This window comes from Cherax quadricarinatus, chromosome 5 (assembly GCF_038502225.1).
Source record: "Cherax quadricarinatus isolate ZL_2023a chromosome 5, ASM3850222v1, whole genome shotgun sequence".
In the NCBI taxonomy this organism is placed as follows: domain Eukaryota; kingdom Metazoa; phylum Arthropoda; class Malacostraca; order Decapoda; family Parastacidae; genus Cherax; species Cherax quadricarinatus.
The window spans coordinates 58,063,681-58,076,180 of NC_091296.1; the positions used below are offsets into that span (position 1 = coordinate 58,063,681).

At 46.8% G+C, this 12,500-nt stretch overlaps 1 protein-coding gene across 1 annotated transcript in view; it reads right to left on the reverse strand.

Annotated features, from left to right (window-relative positions):
* The window catches only part of Nmdar2 (NMDA receptor 2), a 408,938-nt gene that overhangs the window by 170,269 nt on the left and 226,169 nt on the right, over window positions 1-12,500 (reverse strand). The window contains exon 3 of the mRNA XM_070102705.1: window positions 1,076-1,254. Within this exon, the coding sequence (XP_069958806.1) occupies window positions 1,076-1,254 (179 nt within the window). The remainder of the gene's footprint in view (window positions 1-1,075; window positions 1,255-12,500) is intronic.

Genomic DNA, 12,500 nt, shown 5'->3' on the forward strand with positions numbered 1-12,500 from the left:
CTCTACCTGAACGCTGAGTTTCTCTTAAGCACCGGCTATTCAGGCACTTCATAACTCGAGTAAACAGGACACTATACAGTAGACGCAAGTAGCTAGTACAGTCTTAACTGATACCCTCAGTCTAGACTTAAAAGTCTTCTGATAGCTGTTTTCCCCTTGTACTTGTAAGTAAATTAAATATTAAGATATGGGATACATACGTTCGTCCAGACCTACGTCCTCGCTGTCTCATCTGAGAACCTTCCCTTAACTGCCTTGTTTGTGACCAGTGGTCTCTGCCTCTCTCTCTCTCTCTGTTTATATACTCTCTGTTGGTACTGCTTCAGGGTACTGAGATACCTCCCTGGCTGGCAGCATGCACAGTGACGTAAGACGAAATTATTCCTCAGTGTCCATCGACCACCAGAGTTTCCAGGTTGAAGCAGCGGGTGATGGGTCACATCACTAATTTAACTTATATGGAAATCCTTGGTAGAATAGACTCTGCGCCGATATATATATATATATATATATATATATATATATATATATATATATATATATATATATATATATATATATATATATATATATATGTATATAATATACATTTTTTTAAATAAACTTCAACCTTTTTATTTTTGTTTAAATATATTTCCATTACACCCATTTGCTAAATATCTGCACGTCCCGGCCCAAATATTTTAAGAGATAAATTACACAGTCAGCAATAATATGTTCAACTGACCCTAAGACCTAGTCCATCGCCCAGGAAGCGGGAAGTTCGAGGTTATCCAAAGAAGCAGCATCCACACTCTACCTTGCAACTGCCTCTATCCTAGTCTAGCCTCGAATAATCAAACGTATAAGCTAATAGCTTATACTATTAGCTTATACTAATAGCTTATACTGTTAGTCTGCAAGAAAAATAACTTTTTACAAGATCTGTATCGTTCGGGACGTTGTATGGGAGGGAGTCAGGAGTCACTGGAACCATCATCTACACTACATAAATCACTGTTATAACCCTCAGGGTTCACTGTAATGTTGGCAATCACTGTATTATGCGATACTTGAACTGCCATGGCTGACTCACCCTCTCCAGTCCTGAGTTATCAGCGTTCCAGGCGATGACTGGAATACCCAAGTATCCAGCCAGCTGGAAGAAGTACTGAACCGAGGCTGTGGAGCGACCGTACGTCTCCGAGTTGAACAGATACAAGATGGCTGAGACGTTATTGGGCAGGAAGTTGTCACACAGCGTCTCCAAGATCTCTGTGGGAGACAAGTGTAAAAGAATTACTTCCTGAAGATGCCAAACAATCTTTCAGCCAGTGAACTTTCTGCAGATGCCAAATAATCTGTCAGCCAGTGAACGTCAACTGTCTTAACACATTGTTCTTTTCTGCGGAAGACTGACCCACACAACACCTGATGAATATATAATATTTATATATATGAATATATATATTTATATATAAATATAAACCTATATATGTCGTGCCGAATAGGTAAAACTTGCGATTTTAGCTTAAATAGCAACGCTCTTCTTGCCGAATAAGGCAAGCAAAAAATTTGTGTGTGCAATAATTTCTCAAAAAATCATTCTGAACCTAACGAAAAAAATATATTTCATTGTGTTTGTTTATTATTAAATTATTGTAAACTTATCTAAAATATATTTAGTTGGATTGGATTGCGTTTGTTATAATAAGGTTAGGTAAGTTTTTTAAGGTTCTTGTCGCACACAATTTTATTTTTTACTTTAATATAAATGAAAATATATATCTTTAAACGCATAAGAGAAAATTTTAGAAAGGACTTAATTTTAAATGAGTTCTTGATAATTGACCAGTTTTACCTATTCGGTACCTGCACACACACACACACACACACACACACACACACACACACACACACACACACACACACACACACACACACACACACACACACACACACACACACACACAGGGTACACATGGACATGTGTAGAGAAAAACCAGAGGCGAACACTGTGTCTGGCGACAGTTCCCTCAAGGACGCTGGAGTTGTAATTGAGTGAATGTTAAGGTGATGCAGATCCCAGGATTGACGGGGATTGCAACCCAGCTTCCTGAAGATTGCAGCTCAGCCTCCTGGGAACCTGCCCAGCCTCCTGGGAATCTGCCCAGCCTCCTGGGAACCTGCCCAGCCCCCTGGGAACAAGACCGGTTGGGTTGGCTCTCTGGGGGCTACCGGTGCTGAAGTTCCTGGTAAATGCTACGGATTAACAAGGGGATTTATCATTTGATTGCGCCATTGTGAAGGACTGAGAGTATAACTGACGGGTGTAAGTGTGTGTGAGGGTGACCAGGCTGCAAGCTGTACTGCAACAGTAGAATGTGTGAATTAAATATAAGTAAATCATTCCCACTAGCCTCAGATCATTCCCACTAGCCTCAGATCATTCCCACTAGCCTCAGGTAATTATCACTAGCCTCATGTCATTACCACTAGCCTCAGATCATTCCCACTAGCCTCAGGTAATTATCACTAGCCTCATGTCATTACCACTAGCCTCAGATCATTCCCACTAGCCTCAGGTAATTATCACTAGCCTCATGTCATTACCACTAGCCTCAGATCATTCTCACTAGCGTCAGATCATTCGTACTAGCTTCAAACATACATTAACTGGACATCTCCTGACTCACGAAAGTATCACAAGACGAGTGCAAGCAAAAATCACAGAGCGGATGGGACTTTGACGTATGGTGGCCGAGTCATGGACCTCACCTGCCCCCGTGAGTTTTAGAGCTCACTTGTCATGGGATGGAATCAAAGCGTCGCGGTGTTCTGCTGCTCCACCTTCAACATTGCTCTTGTAAAGTAAAAGGACACAAGTGCAACTAATGTGACATTTATTGTGGCAACGTTTCGCTCTCCAGGAGCTTTATCAAGCCATTACAAACAATACATGGACACAGAGGGTATATAAAGGCTCAGAGTGAGGTGAATACTAGTGAGGTAACATTTCGGTGTTTACTAGTGGTAGTAGTAGTAGTAGTAGTAGTAGTGGTAGTGACAAAAGTAATACAATATGGTAGAGCAATTAATTCGTACATGAGTAAAGGATATAAAAGCTATTACTTGGGTAACATAAAAATAGGTTGGACAAATATAGACTGGATAGAGGCAGCTTGTTTCAGTGTTCACTCTCTGTGCTGTGTGTAGTATAACAGGAGAGACTATGTGATGGCAGGGTTTACTGTTTTCAGGAACAAGCTGCCTCATTCCAGTCTATATTTGTCCAACCTATTTTTATGTTACCCAAGTAATAGCTTTTATATCCTTTTACTCATGTACGAATTAATTGCTCTACCATATTGTATTACTTTTGTCACTACCACTACTACTACTACTACCACTAGTGAACATCGAAATGGTACCTCACTAGTATTCACCTCACTCTGAGCCTTTATATACCCTCTGTGTCCATGTATTGTTTGTAATGGCTTGATAAAGCTCCTGGAGAGCGAAACGTTGCCACAATAAATGTCACATTAGTTGCACTTGTGTCCTTTTACTTTACATATTGTCGGTAATTCTACCAACTTTATTACAACATTGCTCTTGTTGAGTCGACAAATCCTATTCTAAGTAAAGTGTGACTTTATAAATGGTCCTAGAAGGACTGAAACGTCATGGTAAGCTCATCATCCGCAGTATGTTTGCCACTGTGCTCACCCATAGGTCTGTTCCTATGATTGAGGTTCACACTCTCTGTGCTTGCCAAGTCTGTACTTCGTGTCTGGTCTTCTTGCCCTTTTCACAAGCCTTCTAAACTTGCATTTGCTAAGGTTGGATTCAAGCAACGGTTCACTTGATTTATCTTGCAACAGCTTTGTCCAGGATCTATTTGTAGCTTAAATATACTTACCTGGCGTATACCTGGAGAGAGTTCCGAGGATCAACGCCCCCGCGGACCGGTCTGTGACCAGGCTTTGTCTCCATTTGTGTTCTCTATCTCTCGTGTGTGAATTCTCTTTCCCTTTGTTCTATGTCATCGCTGTTCCTTTTCTCCATAAAGTAACTCACCTTGAAAATGTAATTAGCCTGCCAGATGGTAATTAACAGCCGTACGAACTGTCATAACGACAGTCTTACATAGTTAAGAAGAATTTTAATTGAAAACTCTCAGAACTGCCTCAAGACTAGTACTGATGACCTCCCTGACTGATGACCTCCCTGACTGATGACCTCCCTGACTGATGACCTTCCTGACTGATGACCTCCCTGACTGATGACCTCCCTGACTGATGACCTCCCTGACTGATGACCTCCCTGACTAATGACTTCCCTGACTGATGACCTTCCTGACTGATGACCTCCCTGACTGATGACCTCCCTGACTGATGACCTCCCTGACTCATGACCTCCCTGACTCATGACCTCCCTGACTGATGACTTCCCTGATTGATGACCTCCCTGACTGATGACCTCCCTGACTGATGACCTCCCTGACTGATGACCTCCCTGACTGATGACCTTCCTGACTAATGACTTCCCTGACTGATGACCTTCCTGACTGATGACCTCCCTGACTGATGACCTCCCTGACTGATGACCTTCCTGACTGATGACCTCCCTGACTGATGACCTCCCTGACTGATGACTTCCCAGACTGATGACCTCCCTGACTGATGACCTCCCTGACTGATGACCTCCCTGACTGATGACCTCCCTGACTGATGACCTCCCTGACTAATGACTTCCCTGACTGAAGACCTTCCTGACTGATGACCTCCCTGACTGATGACCTCCCTGACTGATGACCTTCCTGACTGATGACCTCCCTGACTGATGACCTCCCTGACTGATGACTTCCCTGACTGATGACCTCCCTGACTGATGACCTCCCTGACTGATGACCTCCATGACTGATGACCTCCCTGACTGATGACCTCCCTGACTAATGACTTCCCTGACTGATGACCTTCCTGACTGATGACCTCCCTGACTGATGACCTCCCTGACTGATGACCTTCCTGACTGATGACCTCCCTGACTGATGACCTCCCTGACTGATGACTTCCCTGACTGATGACCTCCCTGACTGATGACCTCCCTGACTGATGACCTCCCTGACTGATGACCTCCCTGACTGATGACCTCCCTGACTGATGACCTCCCTGACTGATGACCTCCCTGACTGATGACCTCCCTGACTGATGACCTTCCTGACTGATGACCTCCCTGACTGATGACATCCCTGACTCATGACCTCCCTGACTGATGACCTCCCTGACTGATGACCTCCCTGACTGATGACCTCCCTGACTGATGACATTCCTGACTAATGACCTCCCTGACTGATGACCTTCCTGACTGATGACCTTCCTGACTGATGACCTTCCTGACTGATGACCTCCCTGACTGATGACTTTCCTGACTGATGACCTCCCTGACTGATGACCTCCCTGACTGATGACTTTCCTGACTGATGACATTCCTGACTGATGACCTCCCTGACTGATGACCTTCCTGACTGATGACCTCCCTGACTGATGACCTCGCTGACTTATGACCTCCCTGACTGATGACCTTCCTGGCTGATGACCTCCCTGACTGATGACCTTCCTGACTGATGACTTCCCTGACTGATGACCTCCCTGACTGATGACCTCCCTGACTGATGACCTCCCTGACTGATAACCTCCCTGACTGATGACCTCCCTGACTGATGACCTCCCTGACTGATGACCTCCCTGACTGATGACCTTCCTGGCTGATGACCTTCCTGACTGATGACTTTCCTGACTGATGACCTTCCTGACTGATGACCTCCCTGACTGATGACCTCCCTGACTGATGACCTCCCTGACTAATGACCTCCCTGACTGATGACCTCCCTGACTGATGACCTTCCTGACTGATGACCTCCCTGACTGATGGCCTCCCTGACTGATGACCTTCCTGACTGTTGACCTCCCTGACTGATGACCTTCCTGACTGATGACCTCATTGACTGATGGCCTCCCTGACTGATGACCTCCCTGACTGATGACCTTCCTGACTGATGACCTTCCTGACTGATGACCTTCCTGACTGATGACCTCCCTGACTGATGACCTCCCTGGCTGATGACCTCCCTGACTGATGACCTCCCTGACTGATGACCTTCCTGACTGATGACCTCCCTGACTGATGACCTCTCTGACTGATGACCTCCCTGACTGATGACCTTCCTGACTGATGACCTTCCTGACTGATGACCTTCCTGACTGATGACCTCCCTCACTGATGATCTCTCTGACTGATGACCTCCCTGACTGATGACCTTCCTGACTGATGACCTCCCTGACTGATGGCCTCCCTGACTGATGACCTCTCTGTCTGATGACCTTCCTGACTGATGACCTTCCTGACTGATGACCTCCCTGACTGATGACCTTTCTGACTGATGACCTTCCTGACTGATGGCCTCCCTGACTGATGACCTTCCTGACTGATGAACTTCCTGATTGATGACCTCCCTGACTGATGACCTCACTGACTGATGACCTCCCTGACTGATGGCCTCCCTGACTGATGACATCTCTGACTGATGACCTTCCTGACTGATGACCTCCCTGACTGATGACCTCCCTGACTGATAACCTCCCTGACTTATGACCTCCCTGACTGATGACCTTCTTGGCTGATGACCTCCCTGACTGATGACCTTCCTGACTGATGACTTCCCTGACTGATGACCTCCCTGACTGATGACCTCCCTGACTGATGACCTCCCTGACTGATGACCTCCCTGACTGATGACCTCACTGACTGATGACCTCCCTGACTGATGGCCTCCCTGACTGATGACATCTCTGACTGATGACCTTCCTGACTGATGACCTCCCTGACTGATGACCTCCCTGACTGATAACCTCCCTGACTTATGACCTCCCTGACTGATGACCTTCTTGGCTGATGACCTCCCTGACTGATGACCTTCCTGACTGATGACTTCATTGACTGATGACCTCCCTGACTGATGACCTCCCTGACTGATGACCTCCCTGACTGATGACCTCCCTGACTGATGACCTTCCTGGCTGATGACCTTCCTGACTGATGACTTTCCTGACTGATGACCTTCCTGACTGATGACCTCCCTGACTGATGACCTCCCTGACTGATGACCTCCCTGACTGATGACCTCCCTGACTGATGACCTTCCTGACTGATGACCTCCCTGACTGATGGCCTCCCTGACTGATGACCTTCCTGACTGATGACCTCCCTGACTGATGACCTCCCTGACTGATGACCTTCCTGACTGATGACCTCCCTGACTGATGGCCTCCCTGACTGATGACCTCCCTGACTGATGACCTTCCTGACTGATGGCCTCCCTGACTGATGACCTTCCTGACTGATTAACTTCCTGATTGATGACCTCCCTGACTGATGACCTCACTGACTGATGACCTCCCTGACTGATGGCCTCCCTGACTGATGACATCTCTGACTGATGACCTTCCTGACTGATGACCTCCCTGACTGATGACCTCCCTGACTGATAACCTCCCTGACTTATGACCTCCCTGACTGATGACCTTCCTGGCTGATGACCTCCCTGACTGATGACCTTCCTGACTGATGACTTCCCTGACTGATGACCTCCCTGACTGATGACCTCCCTGACTGATGACCTCCCTGACTGATGACCTCCCTGACTGATGACCTTCCTGGCTGATGACCTTCCTGACTGATGACTTTCCTGACTGATGACCTTCCTGACTGATGACCTCCCTGACTGATGACCTCCCTGACTGATGACCTCCCTGACTGATGACCTCCCTGACTGATGACCTTCCTGACTGATGACCTCCCTGACTGATGGCCTCCCTGACTGATGACCTTCCTGACTGATGACCTCCCTGACTGATGACCTCCCTGACTGATGACCTTCCTGACTGATGACCTCCCTGACTGATGGCCTCCCTGACTGATGACCTCCCTGACTGATGACCTTCCTGACTGATGACCTCCCTGACTGATGACCTTCCTGACTGATGACCTCCCTGACTGATGACCTCCCTGGCTGATGACCTCCCTGACTGATGACCTCCCTGACTGATGACCTTCCTGACTGATGACCTCCCTGACTGATGACCTCTCTGACTGATGACCTCCCTGACTGATGACCTTCCTGACTGATGACTTCCCTGACTGATGACCAACCTGACTGATGACCTTCCTGACTGATGACCTCCCTGACTGATGACCTCCCTGACTGATGACTTTCCTGACTGATGACATTCCTGACTGATGACCTCCCTGACTGATGACCTTCCTGACTGATGACCTCCCTGACTGATGACCTCCCTGACTGATGACCTTCCTGTCTGATGACCTCCCTGACTGATGACCTCCCTGACTGATGACCTCTCTGACTGATGACCTTCCTGACTGATGATCTTCCTGACTGATGACCTTCCTGACTGATGACCTTTCTGACTGATGACCTTCCTGACTGATGACCTCCCTGACTGATGACCTTCCTGACTGATGACCTTCCTGACTGATGACCTCCCTGACTGATGACCTCCCTGACTGATGGCCTCCCTGACTGATGACCTCCCTGACTGATGGCCTCCCTGACTGATGGCCTCCCTGACTTATGATCTCCCTGACTGATGACCTTCCTGGCTGATGACCTCCCTGACTGATGACCTTCCTGACTGATGACTTCCCTGACTGATGATCTCCCTGACTGATGACCTCCCTGACTGATGACCTCCCTGACTGATGACCTCCCTGACTGATGACCTCCCTGACTGATGACCTCTTTGATTGATGACTTTCCTGGCTGATGATCTTCCTGACTGATGACCTTCCTGACTGATGACCTTACTGACTGATGACCTCCCTGACTGATGACCTCCCTAACTGATGACCTTCCTGACTGATGACCTCCCTGACTGATGGCCTTCCTGACTGATGACCTCCCTGACTGATGACCTCTCTGACTGATGACCTTCCTGACTGATGACCTTCCTGACTGATGACCTCCCTGACTGATGACCTCCCTGACTGATGACCTCCCTGACTGATGACCTTCCTGACTGATGACCTCCCTGACTGATGACCTCCCTGACTGATGACCTCCCTGACTGATGACCTCCCTGACTGATAACCTCCTTCATTGGTGACCTCCCTCACTGATGACCTCCCTTACTGATGACCTCCCTTACTGATGACCTCCCTCACTGGTGACCTCCCTCACTGATGACATGACCTGCCTTATTGATGACCTCCCTTACTGATGTTTACACTCACTGTTAACTCAGTAACACTGTTCTGTCACAAGTGATGTTCACTGATAAACAAGATGGTGTAAAACAAAAAAAAAAACAATACCACGGCTGGAACAATTCACAACACAAAATACCATGACTGGAACAATTCACAACACAAAATACCATGACTGGAACAATTCACAACACAAAATACCATGACTGGAACAATTCACAACACAAAATACCATGACTGGAACAATTCACAACACAAAATACCATGGCTGGAACAATTCACAACACAAAATACCATGACTGGAACAATTCACAACACAAAATACCATGACTGGAACAATTCACAACACAAAATACCATGACTGGAACAATTCACAACACAAAATACCATGACTGGAACAATTCACAACACAAAATACCATGGCTGGAGTAGTTCACAGCACAAATACCATGACTGGAACAATTCACAACTAACCCACAATATTTTTAGAAGCCACTCCAGAAGAAAATCTGGTCCTGGTGATGGTCACGGACCATTATTAAGCAGAGAACTGATAATGGTCAGGGACCAGATCGAGACCTCTTCATAAAGTTTCAGGTCACCGTATTGTGGGTTAACTCGTAATTGTTCCAGTCGCAGTACTGGTAGTTGTGAATTGTTCCAGTCACAGTACTGGTAGTTGTGAATTGTTCCAGTCACGGTACTGGTAGTTGTGAATTGTTCCAGTCACAGTACTGGTAGTTGTGAATTGTTCCAGTCACAGTACTGGTAGTTGTGAATTGTTCCAGTCACGGTACTGGTAGTTGTGAATTGTTCCAGTCACGGTACTGGTAGTTGTGAATTTGTTTTGAATTGTTGCAGCCTTGCTACTGTCAGTTGTGAAGTGTTGCAGCCTCGCTACTGTTAGTCGTAGAGTGTTGCAGCCTCGCTACTGTCAGTCGTAGAGTGTTGCAGCCTCGCTACTGTCAGTCGTAGAGTGTTGCAGCCTCGCTACTGTCAGTCGTAGAGTGTTGCAGCCTCGCTACTGTCAGTCGTAGAGTGTTGCAGCCTCGCTACTGTCAGTCGTAGAGTGTTGCAGCCTCGCTACTGTCAGTCGTAGAGTGTTGCAGCCTCGCTACTGTCAGTCGTAGAGTGTTGCAGCCTCGCTACTGTCAGTCGTAGAGTGTTGCAGCCTCGCTACTGTCAGTCGTAGAGTGTTGCAGCCTCGCTACTGTCAGTCGTAGAGTGTTGCAGCCTCGCTACTGTCAGTCGTAGAGTGTTGCAGCCTCGCTACTGTCAGTCGTAGAGTGTTGCAGCCTCGCTACTGTCAGTCGTAGAGTGTTGCAGCCTCGCTACTGTCAGTCGTAGAGTGTTGCAGCCTCGCTACTGTCAGTCGTAGAGTGTTGCAGCCTCGCTACTGTCAGTCGTAGAGTGTTGCAGCCTTGTTACTGTCAGTCGTAGAGTGTTGCAGCCTCGCTACTGTCAGTCGTAGAGTGTTGCAGCCTCGCTACTGTCAGTCGTAGAGTGTTGCAGCCTCGCTACTGTCAGTCGTAGAGTGTTGCAGCCTCGCTACTGTCAGTCGTAGAGTGTTGCAGCCTCGCTACTGTCAGTCGTAGAGTGTTGCAGCCTTGTTACTGTCAGTCGTAGAGTGTTGCAGCCTCGCTACTGTCAGTCGTAGAGTGTTGCAGCCTCGCTACTGTCAGTCGTAGAGTGTTGCAGCCTCGCTTCTGTCAGCCAGTTGTGAATGTTTATATATGCACCTTGCTGTGACGTAATGTTGGAACACATTACTGGTTATAATCCCCTGAGTGAGTATGCTAGAAGTGACGCATTAAGCCGCTTGAGAGAGAGCTTAACAGCCAGCTTGGATGACAGCAAGACGGAAATGCTGAAAGCCGTTGGGGAATAAAGCTTAAAATGCTCGGTACATTTGTTAAATATCTGCGTAAATGTTAAGAATTTTTTTCAGAATGATGGGGTAGATAGAATGTAGAATGACTTTGTAATAGCGATGGTGTAAGGATTGGTAGCGGGGATGTTACATAGTAACTTTGTTAATAAGAATGGGAGGCAGGAGAGAGAGAGAGAGAGAGAGAGAGAGAGAGAGAGAGAGAGAGAGAGAGAGAGAGAGAGAGAGAGAGAGAGAGAGAGCGCCACTGGGGCAACTCAGTGGCTTACATGCTGGCCTCGGGTTTTACGACACACTTGCCGAGAGTTCGATCCCTACCCGTACCGTATTTTGTTTGCTATTTCGTGAGTCAAGAATACTTTAATCCCTAAAACAGGGGTAAAACTACACTCTCAGTGTATATACACTGAGAGAAATACACCTCTCAGTGTATATACACTGAGAGAAATACACCTCTCAGTGTATATACACTGAGAGAAATACACCTCTCAGTGTATATATATCCTGAGAATTAGAGAACAAGATACACAGTATAATTATGAAGGAAATAAGAACTAATACTGACACATACACTGAGTCACAGTGTCACTTCTCAGTTTTATATTATAGTAAGGAGCGATTTTTTTTATATATGGATGGAGGAAAACATAATACATTTAGTAGGAGAGAGAAGCAGTGTGACAGGTGTTTTGAAAATGCCGGACACAGGTGTTGAGCACCGAAGTCTTGATGAATCTGGAACACAGGCAGGAAGATGTAGGCTTATATAGTGGAATCAGACGAGGTGCAGCAGGTGAAGGCATTTTCATTGGTGGGTCGGACCCACCAATCAAGAGGTAAGTCAGGTCCTAGAGCTAGATCAGAGGTTAGCAAGTAAGATGTGAAGACGTCCTCTGCTGTCTGACAAGTAACACCGACATCATGACGAATCGGATACGTCCGACCTCTAAGTATCTTTATTTTATTGATGTTTGTCGTTCATCAACTTGACGGTGTTGCTGACCATAGACATGTTAGAAGGTTACGTCTCAGTTTCTAAAGTAGCGAAAGATGAGAGGACGAAAATATTTACCAATGAAGGTATTCATCAGAGAGACGTGTGATGCTGAGGTGGTTGATCTCTCTGTTTACAGATGCAGAGAGACATGTGATTCTGAGGTGGTTGATCTCTCTGTTTACAGATGCAGAGAGACATGTGATGCTGAGGTGGCTGATCTCTCTGTTTACAGATGCAGAGAGACATGTGATTCTGAGGTGGTTGATCTCTCTGTTTACAGATGCAGAGAGACATGTGATGCTGAGGTGGCTGATCTCTCTGTTTACAGATACAGAGAGACATGTGATGCTG